The following is a 24754-nucleotide window of genomic DNA, read 5'->3' on the forward strand; positions in this document are numbered from 1 at the left end:
ATTCAGCATACAATATTCATTTAGGCCAGGGGTGTCAAACTCACGTCATCATGGCAGCGTCCTGTGCCTTACCGGAACTTTTTTCCCCTTTGCTAAACTGGGCGTGGGCATGGCCAGCACATGAAGAATCCGGCTTGCGGACCAGGAGTTTGATAGCCCTGATTTAGGCTGTAGGACCTGAAATCCATTTATAGCTAATTCCATACTTTCTCCAAAAGTTTTCATTAGGCAAGGCTGAGCAAAAAATAGGAAAGCAGTTGATGTTGGAGGCCAAGAGTCTATATTTAAACAATGGTTCATATAAGCTAAAATTTATGAATTATTACATTATGTTAAATTGAGACAATTGCGTGTATTCTATAAAATGTAGAATTGTTATTTTTGTCTGTTATTTATTTCTTATTTGGTTGTAACACTCTGATTCAAAACATGAACCAGTTGTTTATTTCCTTGTATTAATCAGTCTATGGCAATATCATAGTTACAAAGTTGCTAGTGACCAAAACAAATGCCAGAAAATGGAAAACTAAATGCACCTAATTATATATAGGAAATTTTTACTGTATATGAAGCTTATGTTTGAATTCAATTAGTTGCGTCTGCATCTTGTTCGCTGTTTGTGACTCTTGGACAAGTAAGTGCTCACCATTTGAACTATCTTTAAAAATAGCTCATAGGTCTTCTAAAGATATTTTCCTAATATTTAGATTTTAGTTTCTACTGCTTCCTACTTTGGTCTAACTTTCCAAACATAATTTTTTTCTTCAACAATCATGAATGTGCCTCGCATATCCCAAGTTTCTGCTTGCTGATGCATTGTCTCAAGGCACCATCAATCCTCACTTGATTTACCCTGATTGGTTCATGCAGTCTATGATACTGTACTCTAAAGAGTCATTCCCATTCCTATACATTGAAAGTTATATACTTTCTCTTATTATTTTTTAATCCTAAGCCTAACCATATACTAAGGGCATGACCCTTTGCAATCTTATCTTTGTCATTAACATCCCTACCTAGAATTTATTTCTATCTGTGTTATCCATCTTCGACATTGTGGTCAACTGTAGGAATCTTAGCTTCATATTCCTGTTGGCTTCTTAATTGTTTAATAAAGGTTCCTTTCATTCCCCATTTTTACCTTTCATAATAGGTTTGTACCTATACTTATTTTCAGCTGACTAAATGTCAGGTAAACAGGTAAAGACCTGCACTATATCAGCATAATTTTCTGTGCTCATGAGTAGAAAATGTCCTTGATTTAGTCAGTGTGATTCACTTCCAAATAACCATGCTTAAGACCAGACTATAAAATCCCCATTATTTTTTTCTCTTTTTTTTTAAACTTTAAAGTTAGAATGATCATTAGGCTTTTTGGCCTTTTACAAATGTTTTCTTGCAAAATTCTTATCCATCATCAAAATGTATCTGCTGGATTGCAACTGCAACAAGAATCATCCTTCACTATCTCTCACCCCAAACATCCTAGCTTTGCATTCTCTTGAATATCATGGTGCCATGAGGAGCAGTGGCCAGGATATGGGATCTTACTCCAGATACAATTAATGCAGGCTGCCTGTCAGTCTTCCCATCAAGGTTTCAGTCCTGTAGCTCTAACTTCTTGTAGTTGTCTCTTGTAAGTCTCTCCTTGTAATCTGTCTTGAACATAATCCTAATCAAGGGGAGTCATAAGAGTCATCTCCTATTCTTGAATACCTAGAGTCACTTCTGGTAAGCTCAGGGCTTTCTCTTCCAAATAAGCACACAGTTTTTCAATACAAGTATGTCAAAACTGGCACAGACATAGAGGCCCTTAGGCCCTTGTTTCAATGCTGCACACCTCAAAGAATTAGTACATTTCGTAACATCCTTCTTACAGCAAGGGTCATGTTGATAGGTAAAATGAAGACTGATTGTGTTCTTAAGTTAGTGTAAGCATATCCAAGAACTATTTTGTTTCAATAAAATTTTATACAGATTTAACTGAGGTGGGTATCTGTATTTGGTGACCATGTTTTTTTTCCCTCTGTTGTCCTTTTCCACAAGGCCAAAGGTATTGCTTTCTTAGAGCCCCAGTTCATTGATTCTTACAATTTCTAACTTCAGTTTGAGCCATTTGCTCCAACCCTCATTTTCTTGGGAACAGAATATAATCCTTGATTTAATTTAGAAATGTAGGAATAGGCTCATGACTTCCATTGCCCATTACAAACTTCACTTCAGGCAATATATAAAAAGGATCCTTGGCACAGTCAACCCATGTCATAGCCTATTTAGAAACAAAACAGCATTGTATGCTATTATGGAGTATAAGTATATTTTTGTTCCTTAAAGATACAGAATATATTCTGTATTATTCTTAGGCATGAGCATCTAGTTAGATATGAAAGTTTCTAGTGCTTTTCTCCAAGGAAGAAAAATTGTTTTTCAGGTCAGTGAAATGCCAGTAACTTGATGTGGTGTGTGCGTCATGATGAAAATGAATACAAAACTGATGATGACGAGTATTAAAAAATCTCGAGTCAGCAATCAAGCATAACTGAAGACTTCATGATTAATCCTCTGGGTAGAGGGTGTGTGGAGAAAATATTTTGCATTGGTAAAGTCCATCAGGAATCAAAAAAGATCCCTTAGTCCAGGCAGAACTCTTAGGTTAGAATGACACAGATTTTCGCATAAAGCAGCTTCCTATGTAAATTTCTGAGAACCATCTTTACTAACTTCATTTTGCTTATCGAGGCGCTAAATTCACAGTCTTCCTTAAAACAACAGCTTTAGGCTTAGCTACAGAGAGATGAAAGAAGGAAGTATAAAATGCCAAATCTGTTTGTGGGTTTTTATGCTTTTCTCAACTCATTGCTCTTAAACAGAGCACCCACCAAATCGATTACGTAGAAGTGAGGAGCACAGAATAGAAGATGAAAAATAGAATCTTTAGTTGTTTGCAGTTATGCAAATATATGAATATAAGCACCAGCCCCTCTCATTATGGCCAAACATAGGAATGATGTTATATAAACATTTCTACTGGGAGGGATTTTAAGGTGGCTTCCATAACCCTTCTTACATTCTTCCAATATATAAGAGAAGAGCTGTGTGAACCTGGCTAGGAACACTTTTGGAGCAAGAACAGGAAACTTTTGCTGCATTAGCAAGAACTAAGGGAGACTCGAACAGAAGGGTAATCAAGTTCACTTGTATACTATCTACCACACCGCAAGGCGGATATAGACATTTGGACTATGTGTTGTTTTTTTTAGGATTCAAATAGAAACTAACACGCTGATTAATGTTTGGTGTGAAGTTTAAATAGCTAAACTGCCTGGTGGTTGGAGATACCGAAGCGAAGGGGAGGATTTATCACTAAAAAGTAATTTATCCTTTTTTACTCTGGCTTTTTAATAATTCAAATGAGGCAGTCTGTGTTGATTCATTTTTGAAAAACTATTTGCTTTTTTCTTCATATTTCAATATTTTAATAAGCAAGGGAAAGGGGAAGAAATGCAATAAAGCTAGTACCTGATAGCATTATCAAAGTATCAGCAAAATGGACATGATCATCCCATAGAGTATGATTATTTTTGCCCTTCTAATGCAATTGTTCCAGCTTGTTCAATATTGTCTTATGGCAGCAGCTCAAATTAAAGGCTAAGTATGAAGCATCTGGTTGACTTGTCTGGACTCAGAAATCAAGCAGGACTGGATTACTTAAGTGTAACATTTGTTAAGAAATCACAGGGCTTTTGGCTGGGGTGAAAGTCAAAACAGCTTCCTGGGAGGAGCAACTAGCAAATCACTTATGTGTTCCTGCCTAGAAAACTACTGTACATGCATCAATCCATGAAATTTGAGGCCTGAGGAGACTTCATCTTTTATGCAAATATTTGATGCCACAAAATTACTTACAGGTAATCCTCAACGTATGACCACAATTGGGAGAATTTCAGTTGCTAAGCAGTTAATGAGCCGTGTAGCAATTTTATGACCTATTTTGCTCCAGTTAAGCAAATCACTGCAGTTGTTAAGTGAACCATGCATTAAGTGAATCTGGCTTCCCCCAATTACTTCGTCAGAATACTGCAAGTCCTGTCAATGCAGATTGCAAAACGCCTGAATTTTGATCCTGTGATTGTAGGGATCAGTCTTAAGTGTGAGGACAAGCTGCATGCTACTGTAACACTGGTCAATAAACAAATGGTTGTAAGTCGAGGACTACCTATAGTTTTTACTTTTTTACTTTCACTTTCAGCAGCAATTGCTTCCAAAGTCACTCCTGCACTACATGAAAAAAAAAATACTTTTTTACTATCTGAGAATGCAAAGGAAAAAGGAAGAGGGATGGAAGAGGGCAAGACTTCAGCAACCTAAATATATACAGGTGAAATTCAAAAAATCAGAATATCGTGCAAAAGTTCATTTATTTCAGTAATGCAACTTAAAAGGTGAACCTAATATATGAGATAGACTCATTACATGCAAAGCAAGATAGTTCAAGCCGTGATTTGTCATAATTGAGATGATTATGGCTTATAGCTCATGAAAACCCCAAATCCACAATGTCAGAAAATTAGAATATTACATGCAATCAATAAAACAAGGATTGTACCTAGAACAATATCAAACCTCTGAAAAGTATAAGCATGCATATGTACTCAGTACTTGGTTTGGGCCCCTTTTGCAGCAATTACTGCCTCAATGCGGTGTGGCATGGAAGCTATCGGCCTGTGGAACTGCTGAGGTGTTATGGAAGACCAGGATGCTTCAATAGTGGCCTTCAGCTCTTCTGCATTGTTTGGTCTCATGTCTCTCATCTTTCTCTTGGCAATGCCCCATAGATTATGGGGTTCAGGTCAGGTGAGTTTGCTGGCCAGTCAAGCACAGTAATGCCACGGTCATTGAACCAGATTTTGGTGCTTTTGGCAGTGCGGGCAGGTGCCAAGTCCTGCTGGAAAATGAAGTCAGCATCCCCATAAAGCTCGTCTGCAGAAGGAAGCATGAAATGCTCCAAAATCTCCTGGTAGATGGCTGCGTTGACCCTGGACTTAATGAAGCACAGCGGACCAACACCAGCAGATGACATGGCTCCCCAAATCAACACAGACTGTGGAAACTTCACACTGGACTCCAAGCATCTTGCAGTATGTGCCTCTCCATTCTTCCTCCAGACTCTGGGTCCTTGGTTTCCAAATGAGATGCAAAAGTTGCTCTCATCAGAAAAGCGGACTTTGGACCACCGAGCAACAGACCAGTTCTGTTTTTCTTTAGCCCAGGTAAGAAGCTTCTGACGTTGTTTGTTGTTCAGGAGCGGCTTGACAAGAGGAATACGACGTTTGAAGCTCGTGATCAGGATCCGTCTGTGTGTGGTGGCTCTTGATGCACTGACTCCAGCCTCAGTCCATCCTTGTGAAAGTCCCCAACACTTTTGAATGGCCTTTTCCTGACAATCCTCTCCAGGTTGTGTTCATCCCTGCTGCTTGTGCACCTTTTCCTTCCACACTTTTCCCTTCTACATACCTTTCTATTAATGTGCTTTGATACAGCACTTTAGGAACATCCAACTTCTTTTGAAATTACCTTTTGAGGCTTTCCCTCTTTATGGAGGGTGTCAGTGATGGTTTTCTGCACAACTGTCAGGTCAGCAGTCTTTCCCATGATTGTGATTCCTACTGAACCAGACTGAGAGACCATTTAAAGGCTCAGGAACCCTTTGCAGGTGTTATGGCTTAATTAGCTGATTAGAGTGGGACACTTTGAGCCTAGAATATTGACTCTTTTCCCAATATTTTAATTTTCCGAGATTGTGGATTTGGGGTTTTCATGAGCTGTAAGCCATAATCATCTCAGTTATGACAAATCACGGCTTGAACTATCTTGCTTTGCATGTAATGAGTCTATCTCATATATTAGGTTCACCTTTTAAGTTGCATTACTGAAATAAATGAACTTTTGCACGATATTCTAATTTTTTGAGTTTTACCTGTAGTTAAGAAATTTATCTCTGAACTGAAAAGAGATAAGGAAGAAAAGGAAACCAGCAAACTTTTTCCAGCCTAATTGATGGAATTCCCCTTAGTAACAGTCAGCAGAGGACCAAATATTTCAGCAAAGCTAAAGGAGTGGCAGATGTTTGTTCAAGGTGGAATAGGAGCCCGGTCTGGGCTGCTTAGCTAATTTTTATTGTATGTATTTATCCACTTTATATATATCCTCCCGTTTCATGAGATGTGACTGGTTAGTGTATAATAATTTTCCCTAATATTGGCTACAGAGATAAATTTGTGATGATGATGATGATAATGGTGATGATGATGAGAAGGATGTTATCCATTCAGTCATGTCTGACTCTTGGCAATTCTACAGGTCACGTCTCCACATTTTCCAATCTTGCACGGTTTCTTTGAGTTTCTCAAAGAAAGTTGGTGTTAGTTTTGATGGTGTCCAGCCATCGTGTTCTTTGGCGGCCTGTTTTCCTTTTACCATTAACTATTCCAAACATAATTGCTTTCCCGCATGTCATACCCAAAATAAGTGAGGGAAAAAATGGTGATGCATTTGCACCAGCTTGCCAAATTCATCACTGCAACAGCTAATAGTTAACCCGGAAATGGAGCTATTAACTAGGAGGGAATGAAAACTGCATTCTTCAGGAACTCTGCTGGGTTTTGGAGGGGAAAACAAACCCCTTCCCTCCCAAGGAAAGAAGGGCTTGGAGTAACAGGATAGGAATATTCCAATATTTGAGGGGCTGCCACAGGGAAGACGGGTCAACCTATTCTTCAGAGCACCCAAAGGCAGGACAAGAAGCAATGGATGGAAACTAATCAAGGAGAGAACCAACCTAAAACTAAGGAAAAATTTCATGATACTAAGAACAATTGGAAGGGCTTTCCTTCAGAATTTGTGAATGCTCCGTCACTGGAGATTTTAAAGAAGAGGTTGGGCAACCATTTGTATGGAATAGTATAGGATTTCCTGTCTGAGTAGTGAGTTGGATTAGAAGACTTCCAACTCTTTGTTATTCTGTTAACTAAGCATGCTCTATATTTATAGACTATCAGCTGCCCTCTGGAAAGGGGAAGTAAAGACATGGAGACTGTTTGACTGCATCTTTTTTTTCTATTTAATCATGTCCCGGAAGTGAAACCGACCACCTCAGTGCCTAAAATAATGAATTTACTTGCAGGAAGTTTTGTTGTTGTAACTATACTGAAAAAGGCAAAGGAGCTCAGCCCCTTTGGTCACTTCTCAAGGGCATCCTTATTGCCTTGGCAAGAGATTAAAAAAAGGGGTGGCCGTTCCTTTCTCTTGAAAGATGCTTCCCCCACCACCATCGACCATGGTCCCCTCGTGGTCTCCCATCTGAATGCCAAACAGGTCGCTGATGACCTTTCAAGGCAGAAGGGCAATAAAGCGACTCCCCGCTTTGGAGGCCGAGGACGGGCTTGGTCTTTTAAATCCCACGTCCCCCGCGGAACCGCGCAGGAATCTCCGCGGTCGCCCACGAGAGAGGGCGCTCGTTCTGCCTGGCTTCGCTTCGCTTCGCTTTCCCCGGCCGAAACCGTTCGATGATTGGTTCCCCGGGCTTCTTCGGGGGCTGTTCTCCGTGCGGCTCGACGGGAGAAGCTTTTTTCCCCAATTCCCCACCCCCGCCGCCCTCTCGGTGAATTTAAAGCGGACGCCCAGCTGCTCCCGTCCTTCTCCATGGCTGGGGGAAGCGAGCCAAGAGCGCGGGGTTCGCCGGTGCGCCACGCTCCAGCAGCCGCCCAGGACGGAAGGCAACCCCGCTGTGCCTTTGCGGTAAGCGTGAAAAAAAGCAACCGGGCCGGTGGGGAGAGAGCAAAGACTCCCGCAGCCTTTGAGAGCCTTGTCTGGGGACGGGGATCGGAGAAACGGGGCGGGGGGGGGGAGCGCGCAGTGGATGGAGGCTTGCCCCTCTCCCCGCTCGCTGCAACAGGATAAAAGCCTACTGGGAGCGCACAATGGATCTGCCTTCCCGGACATAAGGCAAGAGAGGGTGACGCACGGCTCGAACTTCCGGTAGTGGTGTGAAGCTTCTTGTGAGTTCCAGCACGTACACAACAGAGTGGTTGTGGTCTCTGTGTGGTGCGGAGCTCCGTCTGGTTTTCCCTGCGGATGGCTGGCTGGCCGGCCGCGCCGAGCGAGGATGTTCTGTTTTATTGCGGTTAGCTTGCGGTTTTGCTCAATCCATTTTCTTCCTCTCTCCAAACACGGGACCTCACAACGAATTGCAAAAGGTGGGACTCTTTTTTTTAACTGTAGGCGAAGAGGGTGGATTAGGCTAAGTTTCTTTTCAGTGCACCGTGCAACACACAGGGGGTGCTGAGACGTCTAGTATTCTACTGGATTTATGCAGGATTCTAAAAATAAAAAAAATGGTTGAACTACAAATTCGCATTTGGCCTGAATTGTATAATACAGTGGTGCTATAAAACAGAGCTCTGCAAAACCTGGCAACTTTAAGACTTGTGAAGCTGGATGCTATTTATTTTTGGCAGTGTTTTCCAACCTTCACAACTTCAAAATGTGTGGACTTCAACTCCCAGAATTCCCAAGCCAGTTGGGGGATGCTGGGAGTTGAAATTGACATGTCTTCAAGTTAGGAAGGCTAGGAAAACACTGACTGAAGGCATTCTAAATATTTGGGGAACACACAATTGTGAATGAGTGTTATGCCTCCTTGAAGAAGGTTGATTCAATTTCAGAAGATAAAACAACTGTTGGGACTAGTTGCTTTTTTCCAAACCTAAATGTACACTTGCTCTTTCCAACCACTAGGAGGCAGTAAATATATAACAAAAAAACTTTAACCGATTTGTGTCATCAAGTGTTCTGGGCATAACAGAACACATTATTTGTACCTATATCCATGAATTAATCTGGTCCACTTTTGTCACCTCTAATTCCTGGCTATTAAAACTAATTAAACAATACTGGTCCAAAATACAGATCTTTATGGGATTTCTGAACACACTGGGTGCATTTACTCTCATTGACTGGTTTGAGTTTTTTCATACGTTTTGCAGAGCATGACAGAATCCCTCGGTCAAAATCCCTCGGGCAGTACATTTTCATAGGCATCCTTGGGGATGAACTTTGTCAAACAGGGTTGAAAAATGACATGTATAATGTCTGTAGGATTGCTCCTTGCAGATACAGTATTTTCAAAGAAAATGCTAGAACAGTAGCTTTGAATGGTGATTCTTTTTCCAGAAAACCTACTTATTATTATTCCCTTTCAGCAACATGTTCATTTTAAGTGTTAAAATTGTTCTGGTATGTTCTATGGCATGCTCAGTCCTTTCACACACACACATATGAAGTTAGACTCACCTTTGTATAAATGTTGAAAATATAGATGGCAACCTTAGAAAAAAACTACATAGTTTAGAATTAGATAGAAGATCAGAAGATTAGAAGGATTCTGGTGGATACTGTTGTAGCTAAGGGAAATTGTTTATTTAACCTGGCCATAAAATCTATCATATCTGTGTGTGTGTGAGAGAGAGAGAGGGGGCGGAAGGGGGAGGGAGGGGGGGGCTAAATGATCACTGGAACTATCGGTTCACCCGAACCGGTCCAAACCGGTAGAATCCCACTCCCTGGTACCCCCCCCCCCGCCCACAAAATTAGCAGCATAAGCACTTACCCAGGTCATCAGCTACAACATGGTTGTGGGTCTGAATCTGAAACAACCAACACTGTACCAACAGACCAATTTGTGCGTGTACATATAGAGCATTCAGAAAGTATTTAGACACACCCCCCCTTCATTTTTCTCAATTTTATTTTGCTGCAGCCTGATTCCACAGTGGTTGAAATTCAGTTTTTCTTCGTGAATCTATACTCAGTACCCCATAATGACAAAGTGAAAATAGAATTTTAAATTAAAATTTATTACATTTTAATAAATTTACAGACATTTTTAAAATTCTGTTTTTATTTTGTCATTTTGTGGGATACAGGGTGCAGATTAATGAGGAAAAAAAGTAAATTTAAACCACTGTAGAATCAACCTGCAGTTCGACAAAATTAACAAAAGCGAAGGAGGATCTGAATCCTTTCTGAATGCAATGTATGTATGAGAGAAAGTAGCAAAGTGTATTGTACCACCTCTTGAGATATATTTTAAATGATTATGATAATATGGGGGGGGGGGGAAACCATACAGGTAGTCCTCAACTTATGACCAAAATTTCTGTTGCTAAGCAAGACAGTTGTTTAGTGAGTTTTTGACCCATTTTTACGACTTTTCTGGCCAGCTTTTTTAAGCGAATCACTGCAGTTGTAAAGCTAGTACCATGGTTGTTAAGTGAATCCGGCTTCCCCCATTGACTTTGCTTGTCAGAAGTCGGAAAAGATGATCGCCACACACACACACACACACACCACATACACACACACAGAGGACATTGCAACCGTCATAAATATGAGTCGGTTGACAAATGTCTGAATTTTGATCCTGACTGTGGAGATGCTCTGATGGATGTGTGAAAAATTGTCATATGTCACATTTTTCAGTACCGTTATAAATTCCAAGCAAACTTGTAAATCAAGGACTACCTGTACAGATTACTTGTAATTATTTTATTGTATTAATTTGGAGGCCGCCAATGATTTAGCAGTCGCAGTTAGACTTATATACCACTTCATTTTAGCATGCTTCATTTAACAGAGACCTGGAAAAGATGCAGCAGAGCAGGGGTCTCCAACCTTGGCAACTTTAAGACCTGTGGACTTCAACTCCCAGAATTCCCCAGCCAGCAAAACAAAAAAAAGAATGCATATTCCTGATAAACAATTGTAACCTCTATAAACAGATTATCTAGTATTGTGATGGCGAACCTATGACACGCGTGCCACAAGGGACACGCAGAGCCATTTGTGCTGACACGCGAGCCACAGGCAAACTTACATCACTGCACATGCACACGCCTCACAGCTGGTTTTTTTGGCTGGTTTGAGGCCTTTTTTGGCCTCCCAGAGGCTTGGAAAAAGCCTCTGCAAGGCTTTTCAGGCCGAATTATAGGCCTGTTTTGTCCGTTCCTGTAATAACGGAAGTGATGAAATGGGCCTATAATTCATCCTGGAAAGCCTTGCAGAGGCTTTTTCCAAGTCTCTGGGAGGCCGAAAAAGGCCTCAAACCAGCCCCAAAATCATCTGTGAGGCACATTGCAGGTAAGGGGGGGGGTTGGGACCATGCGCAGGGGGCGTGGGGCGCGCATTGCATTCTGGGTGCTGGCACGCATTTTTGGCACAGGAGCCCAAAAAGGTTAGCTACCACTGCTCTAGTATATAAGCTTTTTCCAAATTTACTTTCTTTTGAACCTTCATGTTCCTGATGGGGAGCTGTATTTCAAGATATACCTGTTTATTGAATTTGTTTCTTTGTCCAGCTCATAACTGGAACAACCTGTTGCTTCTTCAGGTATGTTAATCTGTTAAACATTAGCAGACCTCAGTAAATTTTAGGCACACATTGACATAATTTTTTTTCTTTCTTTCAGAAAAGCTGTTTTCTAACCCTTTGTGAGATATTCGCACTGTGGAGCCTGTTTTGAGTTTTTGTTTTTTTGTTTTGTTTTGCTTAGCTGTAGAAGTTTCCCTAGAGGATTTTCATGGTTGGACATACCTGCATGGAGAAAAAAATGGGTGAAGCTGTTGCCAGAGTAGCTAAGAAGGTGAATGAAACCGTTGAAAATCAAGCAGATTCTCTTGGTAAGTTAACCGCTGTTGCTTCCTCACCCACCTTCCACCCCAGGATTTACGATGCTACTACAGGTAGTCCTTGACTTACAAGCACACTTGAGGCCAAATTTTCTGTTGCTAAGTGAATTTTGCCCCATTTAATGACCTTCCTTGCCACCGTTGTTGAATGAATCACTGTCGTTATATTTATGGTCACTAAATGAACTGTTGCAAATCGGGGACTACTTCTGTATATTAAGCTAAAATCAGTGTTTTTCAAACTTGGAAGCTGGCTGGGGAAGTGTGGGAGTTGAAGATCACACATGTTAAAGTTTGAGAAACACTGAGCTAGATGGCCCAGTATTGACTACAACAAGACTTCATGGTTTTTCAGGAGACATTCTCAAGTCTATTCCTAAAAAGGAGAGACATCCTGTCCATTTTCCTAGAAGTGCCAAGAATTGAGCCTGTAAGTAAGTGCATCATGCTTACACCAGACTCTACCATCAGACTGGTTTTATAGCAATGGAGGAGGGAATGGAATCTCTAGACCAGATGTTCTGGTCCATCACAATCCAGTCAAGTCTCCAACAGTGAAGAGGGTTCTGATTGGGTTTTCAAAAACCTAGATAGTTCATATCAGTGTAACAACTTCAGGTATGCATATATATCTTAGCGTGCATATGACTGCGGTCTCATGAGTCACACCATACTAAATTTTAAACCATGGCTGATTGCAAACCCAGGTTGTACAATAGAGGTGGTATTCAGCAGGTTCTAACCAGTTTTGGAGAACCGGTAGTGGAAATTTTGAGTACTTCAGAGAACTGGCAAATACAGCAACCTTCCCCTGCCATGCCCAAGTCATGCCCACCAAGCCATGCCACGCCCACAGAACCGGTAGCAAAAAAATAGAATCCCACCACTGTTGTACAATATACCAAGTCAAAGGCAATCTGACTACATTATGACTTGGCTGGCTGAAGAATTCTGGGAGCTGAAGTCCACAAGTCATAAAGTTGCCAAGGTTGGACACCCATGGTCTAAGCTAAGGCATGAGTGTTGATGTCATATAGACCTTTCTTGAGTCCTGAGGATAGTGTAATTGGGATGTGCAGAAGTCTACTGACAACTCCATCATTGTGAGTATTGATCTAAGCTTGTTTTATTCAGATCTGCACCGGGTCCTTATTAACTTCAGATACTGGTCCAGGACGTCTACATCAGCAGGGGTGTAGGAATAGGTGGGAATTTAATGCACCAACTAATTAAAAAAGGAGATTGTAAACTAAAAGTCCAGGTACATTAGGTTAAGTGTTGTTTAATCCAGAAAGCCTACTAAGCTATTATGGCTGTTGTTAGATTTTGGCTTTATAAGGACTGTAAATTCATCTGTTATGATTTGCAGACCAGTGCAGAGTGGTATATTATATCGAATAAACAATCTTTAATTCATCTGTGGTTTAACAAACCAGTAATTATAATCATTTTAAATATAGATAGTTCTTGACTGTGACCATTTGAAGTTATGATGGGCCATTGCCTTCCTATCCATGTTTGTGAGTTTTTTGAATGAATGTATTTGGCTAATGCAAAGGTTTCCTTGGTCCAGTTCTGTAGATCCTTCTTATGTAGTTATTTATTTTATATGGTGCTTTCACTGTCACTGCCATGGATGTATCTTTATCCCCTCAATTTATTTTAGAGGTAGGTTGGGCTGTGACAGTGTGTGACTTTTATTTTTTTATTTTTAATGTTTTATTTATTTTATTGTAACTTATTTGATTGAGCTACCCAGAATTGTTGAGAATCAGGCAACGAACAGTTTATTGTATAATAATAATAGTAATGAGGATTCGATAGGTGGATTAAAATGCCAAATCCAATCTAAATAAATATCTGACTGACTGTGCAACCAACCGTCATAATAATATCTTTTAGATTCTGCAGATTATCAAAGATTATGATAAATTACTGAAGGAAATGAACCATTAGGTCGTGAATGTTTTATCAAAGTTATGGCTTCTAAATGATCATGCGATCTGGGGTGGTGGGGGGGGTGAAGCACACCTGTTTTAAAGAATTGTAGGCCAGTACTACATTTGTACCCCCAAATGTTCTAAACCAGGGGTGTCAAACTCAAGGCCTGGGGGCCAGATCTGGCTTGTGGGGTGCTTAGATCTGGCCCATGGGCCTGCCCTGGAAACAGTGAAGGACCAGCCCGTGGTGCCTCTGCCAATGAAAAGGGAGCTTGAAAGAGCCTTGTACGGCCTTCCTGGGCTCCATTTTGGGGCATAATGGCCTCCTGCAACCTTCTGCCAGCAAAACCGGACCTCCGGGAGGCCCTCCCGAGCTCTGTTTTTGCCGGCAAAGGGCTGGAGGAGGCTATCGTGGTTGAAAACTGAGCCCAGGAGGGCTGTCGTGGCCAAAAATGGAGCCTCGATGAGTGACATCAAGCTGGCTACGTCCCCCCTAGCCATGCCCCCCCTGCCCCTACCCCCCATGAAGTCAAAGACAACCCTGATGCAGGCCTCAATGAAATTGAGTTTGACACCCTTGTTTTAAAGCATCTTTTTGGAATTGAATTCAAAGTAATGTACAGTTTGGATAGTATCCTATTTGGCAGTGTATTTCTGACTAGTAATTGCTGGGAATAAAGCCAAGGGAGTGTGCTATTTTTAAGTCGGGTATGACAGTCTACAATTGTCAATTAATATGTCTCATATGTTGACTTTGTTATACAGGTAGTCTTCCATTTATAGCCAATCATTCACAACTGAAATTACGATGCTGTGGAATAAAATGGACTTGGGATCTGTGCCTGAAATGATGGTTGAGGCGGGGCCCACAAAGACACATGATCAAAATTTGGGGGGTTTGGCAGCCTGCCCACACTTATGATTGCAAGGCCGTTGCAACTCTCGTCACCCATCTATCTCCCCACAAGCTATGTCCTTTTGACTACCCTGCATGGGAGCCCTCGGTGGCGGCAGTGGCTCTGGGGTTGAAGTAAAGATGTGGGGGCAGTGCTGTTGGAAACCTCTGTTTCAGCCCCAGGGCCAGCACTGCGACTGAGGAGTGCCGCTGTGTAGGGCAACCCAAAGGGGTTAGTTGGAGTAGGGGAAGAGATAAGACAATGGAGGGAACTGCCCAGGAATCCTCAATGCTTTTTGGTCAGATGGGGGCAGAGGTGGTATTCAGCCAGTTTTGACAGGTTCTGGAGAACCGGTAGCGGAAATTTTGAGTAGTTTGGAGAACCGGCAAATACCACCTCTGACTGGCCCCGCCTCCATCTATTCTCTGCCTCCTGAGTCCCAGCTGATTGGCTGGGTCTTCTTTGGTTGCCCTGTACAGGAGAACGGAGCTGGAAAGCAGGTTAGTGGGGTGGGGAGGGAATGGGGATTTTATAGTATTCTTCCCCTGCCATGCCCACCAAGCCATGACACGCCTACTAAGCCACGCCCACAGAACCGGTAGTAAAAGAAATTGAATACCACCATTGGATGGGGGGGGCAGGGGGGCTGAGGTTTCCTGGGTGCAATAGCTTTGTGTTGTGGTGCTGGGCCAAGCTGGGATAGCTGAGACTTCCAGAGATGGCTGAGGCTTTGTGAAGTACTACAGCAGCCCTCCCTTCAAATTGTGTGCAGCCTACACTGTCCGGTCCTCACCGCCCCACCGGTACCCCTGCATGCCTATCTGGGAATCCCTCTGCTTAACCCATGAGCCTCGTTTAATAAATGGGATTGAGTGTTGGCATTGTGGTCACTAAGCAAGGTAGTCTTAATGCCTTGTTTTATGACTGCATCACATAGTGACCAAAATTCCAGTCCCAATTGTCATAAGTTGAGGACTACCTTATTTCAGATTTTGTGATCGTTCCCAACTTATGACTGTAATGAAGTCATACCAAATACAATATTAAGTCATTGCAGTTATTAAGCCCCATGGTCACCTCGCTCAACGTCCTGGCCTTCTCAGGCGCAGATGCTGAGTGACTAGTAATAGCACTTAAACTTATATACCGCTTCACCATGCTTCACAGACCTCTCTGAGCGGTTTTACAGAGTCAGCCTATTGCCCCCAACAATCCGGGTCATCCTTTTACCCACCTCAGAAGGATGGAAGGCTGAGTCAACCTTGAGCCGGTGAGAATCGAACTGCCGGCAGCCGGTAGGCAGCAGAAGTACTGCACCACTGCAGCTCATAAAGTGAAAGAGCTGCTTGCTGAAAAAGGGCAGGCTGTTCCTCTCTGGGCACAGAACAGGCAGGCTGAGCAGGAGAAAGGAAGCTCAGATCTCAATGATCCAAGCTTCTTTCTCCAGCCCAGCATGCTGGCTCCCCTCCCTAACCTTTCTGTGGGACAGAAGGTAAGGAAGCAGAGGTGGAATTAGCAGGTTCTGACCAGTTCTGGAGAACCGGTAGCAAAAATTTTGAGTAGTTTGGAGAACCTGCAAATCCTACCTCTGACTGGCCCTGCCCCCATCTATTGTCTGCCTCCCGAGTCCCAGCTGATTGGCTGGGTCTTCTTTTGTTGCCCTGCACAGGAGAACGGAGCTGGAAAGCAGGTTAATGGGGTGGGGAGGGAGTGGGGATTTTGCAGTGTCCTTCCCCTGCTGCGCCCACCAAGCCACGCCCACAGAACAGGTAGTATTAAAAAAAACTGAATCCCACCACTGTTAGGAAGTGTATCTAGCCCAGAATGTGGAAGGATGGCAGTGCACTGTGTGGAGAAATCTTCCAATGAGGGCAGGGCACCGGAAAAACAAAATCATTGTGACTTCCTGTTGAGGTAATTCCCCCGTTAGGAGAATGAGCGCATACAGGGAGACGTATAGAGAGTAGTGTTGGAATAATACACACAGAGCACACAGATACACTGTATAGTAAATGTAGGTTTTTACTTCCAGAAAGGTTTAAGCAAAGCCCAAAATAAGCAATCCAAAAATCATTCACAGGTAAAATCAGTCAGTTTTCAATCCAGGGATAATCCAATTGTCAAAGTCCAGTGTCAAAAACAGTTCAGTAACAAACTTACATTAAATCCAATAATATCAGTCAATTAGAAGAAATGGAGCAAGGGCAATACTTTCCAACAGAAGGAAACAGAGATACACTTACACTCTCTTCTGAGACTCAGACTAAACAAACCAGGTTTCTGGCTCCATCTTATGGCCATTTGAGAAACCACACCCAACTACAGTTTTGCATTTTCTTAAAGATACAGTTTTAAAATGTTTATCCTGATTTATATATTTCTAACCCAAATAGCTGTTAGGTGACTCATATTCCTAACACTTCTGCCAGTTTCCCTATTGATTTTCTAAGGAAGCCAACAGGTAAGATTGCAAATGGCAACCACATGATCATGAACAGTCTGTCAACCTGCTGTAGGTTGCCAAGAGCCCTGATCACAATCACATGACTTTGTGAGCAGCTCCATCTTTTGTGAGCTTCTAAAGTGCTGCAGCGTCAATTGCTCTCAGAGTTCATTGAAAAGAAACATATTCTGATTGGAACTCCAGAAGGTGGAGTAGTTTCCCAGTAAATCAGGAAGCACATTGAAAACTTTGGCAAGAAAAATAACAGAATTGAAGAGGCAGTTATATCCTATTCTCTCTGCCTCTGTCTTTTTATGTTTTTCAATTGAACATTTCATTTAGAAATAGTTTTCATTGCAAAATAGATGTTCTCTTTCTCACACACACAAACACACACTAACACACACACACACTGACAGAGTCATAATTCTAAAAATGCTGTTCTGGGCATCCTTAGGTTTGGTTGAGGAGCCAGTCAAAATTATTCTGCTCCAAAATCAAAGCTTCCTTTCACTACTCTTGAGAAACAGCTAATGAGGTCACTACTCAAACCGCAAAGGGAAGCAAAACCCTTGTAGAAGTAACCCTGAAAGGATTCTTAAGTATGGTAGTCCTTGACTCCACGCTCCCTATAGTCAGCAACAACTAGCGGAGTAAAATCCATAGGGACTCCTTCCAGTAACTGATATTAAAATGAGTTGGACAATGGGCTTATTTGCACAATGACATTTTATAACATCTTGATATGATAAAATATATTTTATGGATTTCTTTTTATAGCTAAGGGATAGGATGTTGTGGTGCTTAATCTTATAGGGGTTGAAGAGTTATTCAATCTGTTTATATTTGTGATGAATGTTAGAATTATGATTACCAACAGTGGAGATTTCACAAAGTTCTGATACATAAAATAAGTTCAAGCTGTCAATAGAGTAGAATAGAATTCTTTATTGGCCAAACGTGGTTGGACAGACAAAGAATTTGTCTTCGTGCAAATGCTCTCAGAGTACATAGAAGAAAACATACATTTGTCAAGAATCAAGAATCATAAGGTACAACACTTAATGATAGCCATAGGGTACGAAAGTTATCAAATCATACCGGGAAACAGTCCATATAGATTGTAAGGATACAAGTGACAAAGTTACAGTCATACAGTCACAAGTGGGAGGGGATGGGTGATAAGGAGTGATGATAAGATTAATAGTAATAGTAGTGCAGACTTTGTGAATAGTTGGACAGTGTTGAGGGAATTATTTGTTTAGCAGAGTGATGGCTTTCGAGGAAAAACTGTTCTTGTGTCTAGTTGTTCTGGTGTGCAGTGCTTCATAGCGTCATTTTGAGGGAAGGAGTTGAAACAGTTTATGTCCAGGATGTGAGGGGTCAGTAAATATTTTCACAGCCCTAATTTTGATTCGTGCAGTCAACCTTTATTCCTTCCCAGGAAAGATTGAAAAAGAAAGGAAATTACTTTTTTCAGTAGCTCTGGAATAAAACTGATATGTGGGCAGATAATTGGCTGGGCAATCTCATGACAGGCAGTTCAATTAATGCCTCTGCCCATGAGCTGCTCAGATCAGGTTATGGGAAAACTTCCAATGGCAATGACAAATGCTGGAGCATTTGCAAAATCATGAATAGTGTCTTTGTCTGAACGGCCTCTTTGGAGGGTCATTGCAGTTATGTAACAAGCAAGAAGAGAATGGTCATCAGATGAAGATTCAGATTGGAAGACAGTCCAGAAACATGTTAATAAGAGAGAGTGCTTTATAGGTGACCTAGGCAAGTGCACAAAATTAAATGTGTGCGCACGTGCATGCCAGTTAAAATTGACACTCTACAGAAATGAAAGTTGGACTTGGGAGAAACATGATGGAAAGAGTATTGAGCTCGGAGAAGCTTCCTAGAAAATGCCTCAGGTTGTCAAATGGCTTATAAATTCAGGGAGTTGAGTGACTGATGTTACTGAAGGAGAACAGGAAGTGAAGTTGGAGAAAAGAAGGAGGAGGTTTTATCGATGATCCCAGCAGAGCAATACAGATTGGCTGTTGAAAGATTGAACAGTGGGAGAAAGATGCTGTTGTGGATGGATAAATAATGGAGTAGCAGAGTGCAGTGGATCAATTCAGCTGCTGGCTTTCCAAGGCTTAGAAAAACAGAAATTTTGCCTCTGGCCTTGCTTTGTGTAGATTTTCTAGCCAACCAAAGAATGCACATTGTGGGCAAACTTGCCCAATATATTTAACAGTTTGCATATCAGCATCACATTTGCAACAAGGGGAATCTTTCCATGCCACTGATAGAGGGCAGAGGCACTTCTTCCAGTATCACACCTAATTCAAAGACAAGCAAAAGCAAAAAAGTAAAGCAACGCTTCCCAGAGAATGAATTAACAGAGCCCAGTTATTAAGTTTAGGAACTACATGTATAAGAGCCTTAAAAGAGATTAAAATAGTTAAGGAGCTTCAAGGAAGCTCTGTAAATGAACACGCACTTTTTAAAAAGTTAGGCCTGTAATTAAAAAACACAACCAGAGGGGACATAAACTTACTATATGGTGGAAGTATAAGCACAAATTAATTTCTTGTTTTGCATTGTAACAGTAAAGTTACAATGTAGTAGTATTGGTAGAAGAACACTGGGCTTTTCTGGATTAATTCCTGTCTCTTTCTCAAGTTCCAGCACAAGGCAAGGTATGTATATGCTCCAGAGTTTAAAATCTAGGCCATTCTGAGTTATTGTACCAATCTCTTGCTGCCTATGTAATATTCTCTCTAGCCTGGGACTTTATGGTTTCTAACTTACCATTCTAACCCTTTTATCACCTCCTTGGTTTTCTCAAGAGTGTCAGAGAGGTGACTCTGGAGAAGGCACACAGAAATTGTCAGTAAAGCATCGATTAACCTTGGATACGGAAGAAGAAGAAACTTAAAAGAAACTGAAAGAAAGTGACTCCATCTTGACTCTCTGATATAAGAGAATGAAGGAAGAGAAACTCAGTTAGGCTTTCAAGAGTCTGTTACTGTTGTCTACATCAATAATTTTCCAATATTTACTGTGGAGTCAGTTTCTTGACTTGGTCAGTGGTGGGCGGCTGGGGGTTTGCAGGGGTTTGCAGAGATCCTCTAGCTAAGGTTCTGCACAGTTTGGAGAACCCCCAAATCCCATTCCTGGAAGGCCCCGGCCACCTTGCCCCTCCCAGGAGTTCCCACATGGCCCATTTTGAATGCAGGTAAGTGCAGGGGGCGTGTGGAGGCTTGGGGAGGGTGAAAAATGGGCCTCCCGGAAGTTCGGGAAGACTAGAAATGGGCCCATTTCTGGCTTCCCGAGAGCCTCCAGAGCCCAGGGAGGGCAAAAACACAGGAGGCTGACTAGGCCATGCCCACCATGGCCGTGCCCACCCAGCAACTGGGCAGATAACCCGTTGCTAAAAATTTTGAAGTCCACCCCGGGCCTGGTCTACTTCAAAGGGCTGGTATTCAGCAGGTTCTGACCAGTTCTGGAGAACCGGTAGCGGAAATTTTGAGTAGTTCAGAGAAACCGGCAAATCCCACCTCTGACTGGAGAGTTTACAGTATCCTTCCCCTGCCACGCCCATCAAGCCACAGAACCGGTAGTAAAAAAAAATTTGAATCCCACCATTGGCTGAAACATACATATGAAGGCAAACAGAATCCATTCAGTTTAAAAGAGAAGCACACAATCTGTTCTAATGTACAGTACCTAACTAGCAGGAACAGAAACCGCACAGAAGTTCCCTCATCCTGCCAGGTCACTATAGTATAATGTGGTGGCTCATGACTCCAGCATTAAATAATAGATAATTGTTTTGCAAAGAATTGGGCCTCCGAAAAAGAGAAACACCTGGAAACCGAGCTTTGCAAATTATATTCTTGTCTAAGCCCTTTCTCTCATGACCTTTCTGAATTCTTCCATTGTTCTACTTAAAATTATTAACTGCAGCAATCGGTGAGAATGGATCTGGACAGCTTTACCTGCACTTTGCCATTATATTTTGAAAAGAATTGAATTCAGCTGGCTGATCTCTGGTGCTGCGTGATCAGCAGTCAGTGTTAATTCAGATCAGGTCTCCAGGATTATACTGCATAGATTTCCCAATTTGAGCTGGGAAAGTGTGTCTATTTTAGAGCAAAACTAATCCAAAGTTGCTATGGAATGTGAAATTCTGACAAATTGGCTATCAGCAGACACCAAGAGACACACTCGATCTATGCATCGTTTAAAAGACAACCCAAAGCCACTCTGCATTTCACAATCAGCAAACTTCATTCTCCCCTTCCCTGATGATATTACAGAGCCCACGAATAAAAGAGGAAAACAACTAAGCTCAGAGAAAATGGGATATATAAAACGTAGCTTATTCAGAGAGAAAATGAAGAGATATAAACAGAAGGTTTTATGCAATAATTTATATTATGAGATAGGGTTCCATGTATTAGCAGAGGAGAGCTATACACGGAGGACCAAGATGATCTGGATTAAAGAATGTAGATAAGAATCCCTAAATATTATACAGATATGAGTATAGATGGTTGAATGTTAAAGCTATTGTATAGGAAGTATTTTAGGCAGTTCTGTTTTTCAGGTCTAAATACAGTGCATTTACAGATGACTAAATTAGAAACTAACTGGATTTACTTATCACACTGACAACTTCATCAGTGCACTAAAAGTCACAATGTGTGAATTAAAAATGTGGAAGTGCTAGGCATTATATAGATATAAATATAGATAGTTGAAGATTAAAGCTATTATACAGGAAATTGTATAAATGGGTTTACTTAGCTGAGTGATATTTCATCAGTGTTCGTTTATTATGCTTTACTAGAAGGATTGTCCAACTGTGGATCATGAGCAAACATCATAGGTTTCCAACTGTTTCTACACCTGTTTCTTCAAAAACCCTTCTTGTTTTTTTTATTATTAGATTAGAACTGGTAGCACAAGTGGTGAATATAGAATGGTGGTTTTACTTAAAAATACAAACAAGATACAAGCAGGACGGGAAAACATGGGGCATTAATAAAAGAGTTAAAAATTCTGGATAACCTTCTGTTAGAGTCCGATGATAAATTAATAAAAGTACTTTATAGATATTTATTAGAATACAGACTTGAGGAAGAACATGTAAAAGAAACAGTGGTGGCCTGGGCAAAAAAAATTCAGTTATAATATTGAATTGGCTAAATGGCAAAAGCTTTGCACCATCAATAAGAAAATAACATTGGCCATAGCATGCAAGGAAAACCTTTTTTACAGGTAGCATCTTCCTCCAGCAAGGCTTTCCAAAATGTTCAAAAGTCTATCTCCAAATTGTTGGAAGTGCAAAGATGTATCAGGCTCATTTTTTTCACATGTAGACCTGCAATGTTGCACAAAAAGTATTGGAGGCTGATCCAGACATGGGTGGAACAAATGGTGTGAGAGTGTATTCCATTTAAGCCAGATTTTTTTTTTCTTTTAGGAATAATACCAGAAGGATATGGGAAGGATTTAATTTATCTAATAGTACATGTGTTGATGGCGGCTAGAATAATATATGTACAATACTGGAAGAAGGAAAGCATACCTCCAGAATCAGAGATAATAAGGAAAATTATGGCCTTGGCAGAATCAGACAGATTAACCCTAGAATTAAAAAAAACAAGGGGGAATCGGACTACTGTGAAACATGGAATAAATTCTATCAGTGGTTGCGTAGAAGGCAAGGTCGGAAGGTAAGTAGCTAGGATGATTAGAATAATTAGTAAACAGTGTATCAAACAAGAGGATAGTAAGTGGTGAAGTAAAATGTATCTATGTATAACAATTGTACTGCCAGAATGGATGCTCTGTGTTGTATTCTTATAATTAAAATAAAACACATAGAAAAATAGTGGGGGGGAACCATCTGGGATTCCAGGAATTTTCTTTCTAATCTGTTCTTTGAATTCATTTCTTTGGCTGTACAACCAGCAGTCAGTCCTCTTCAAAGACTTGATTCTTAAGATCAGGAATCCCAAAACTCCATGTGTTGTTTTTTTTTAAATGGTTCAGGAGCAGAACCAAACTCTGACTGAGAGTCAGCCTGATGTCTGCAGAGAGGATAAAAGATAGAACAAAGAGCTCATTGATGCTAAAATGATAGCTGGCACTGGGTAACTGAGCACGAGTTCATTAGTTTGATTCGTAGGGGGGGAAACACAATTTCATTTATCATTCTAGGGTGTCATATACTGCTCAATTTGTTGTATGTGCGGGTGTGTTTTATGTTGTATATTTTGTATTAGTTTTTCTTCATTTTGGCAGGGTGCATGTTCTATTCATAATATAACATTAATTTATTTAAACATTAAATTAAGTTGTGTGTTTATCCCATTACACTGTGGAATTCTCCAACAGTGAGATGAAGGGCATATACATTTAATAAATAAATAAACACCTGTGATCTTATATTGTGATGAATGCAGCTTTCCTATTGTTAGATAGAGAAGCCATTTTTGAGACTATAAAAAGTGTTCCTTACTGCACAATTTGTTAGCTTCCTCAAAAAATTATTATCACAATAAAGGATACTCTTCCAGTAGTTTGTTTAGATTCCTCTAATTCACTCTTAATGAAATAACAATTTCTTGTTTATGTATTTATTTGGCACCTGAACAATTTGGCTTTGAATTAATTTTTCTATGTTTCTGTTATCTTCTGCTAAGCCTATGCAACCAACTTTTTTTCAAGATGTCTCTAAGAAAAAAGCCTAGGTCCAACTTCTTCTTTTTTTTTGAAAGATTACTGTACTAAACATTATACAAACAGGGTATCACTGTGAGGTCCTTGGTGTTCTGTGAACTTGGTGACTTTTTTAATATTTAAAAAACTTTATTTAACAAATTCTACAATTAAAAAACATATCATATTTCCATTAATTGCAGCACATTTGTAGTAGTGTTCACTCACTTTGACGTATTCTTAAGTATGTAGAATATTACTAAATATTACAATTATTTTACATTTGATTTATGTCATTTTTGATATATTTACGCAGTTATTTACTTATTTATACATGTATACATAGTTATGCCTATTCATACCAAATTATTTCATCACACCATAATCTTTCATTTCATCGCTCTGTTTTGTGTCTACCTTGCAGCCAATTATACCATAAATTCCAAATTTTGTAGTACTCTGTTTCTTCTCTCTCCTTCTCTTCTCTCTCCTTCATTTCCATTGAAAGCCTATCCATTTGTGCACACTCCAAAACCCTTTTTATTATTATAATATCGGAGGGAATGCTATCACTTTTCCAAGTCTGGGCAAAGGCTATTCATGCTGCAGTTATTCTATATCATACAATATAATGGAGTTTTTTATTTATGTTATCTCTTAATATACCCAATAGGAATGTCTCTGGTCTCAATTCAATTTTCCGTTTTGTAATTTCCTCAAGCCATTTCCTAATTTTAAACCAATAACGTTTAGCTTGAGGGCATGTCCACCACATATGGAAATAGGTTCCCTATTTATAATTACATTTCCAACAATTTGCTGATCTATTAGGGAACATCTTAGCCAATCTTGCTGGGGGTAAATGCCAATGGTAAAACATTTTGTATACCTTCTCTTTGTATGCTGCTGAGTTAGTTTATAGTTTATTTCCCATAATTTTTCGAGCTTGGTAATTTTCATGCAGGTATTTCATTACCAAACTAGGTAACATCACCAGTGCTAAA

The 24754-nt window shown here is 40.7% G+C and overlaps 1 protein-coding gene across 4 annotated transcripts in view; it reads left to right on the forward strand.

The window, feature by feature from the left end:
- LRRC20 (leucine rich repeat containing 20) overlaps positions 1-24754 on the forward strand; it is a 77558-nt gene that overhangs the window by 1049 nt on the left and 51755 nt on the right. Inside the window, exons 1-2 of one of the 4 annotated variants that reach the window (XM_087932332.1) lie at positions 7655-7797; positions 11610-11736. In XM_087932332.1, coding sequence (XP_087788458.1) covers positions 11637-11736 — 100 coding nt within the window. In that variant the 5' untranslated portion in view covers positions 7655-7797; positions 11610-11636. Of the gene's footprint in view, positions 1-7654; positions 7798-8016; positions 8256-9983; positions 10094-11609; positions 11737-24754 lie in introns of those variants that run through there. The other 3 variants (XM_087932334.1, XM_087932333.1, XM_087932335.1) reach the window with 3 other exon arrangements.

The sequence above is a fragment of the Pseudonaja textilis genome, chromosome 4, assembly GCF_049901715.1.
Source record: "Pseudonaja textilis isolate UNSWEBS1 chromosome 4, rPseTex1.2, whole genome shotgun sequence".
NCBI lineage: Eukaryota > Metazoa > Chordata > Lepidosauria > Squamata > Elapidae > Pseudonaja > Pseudonaja textilis.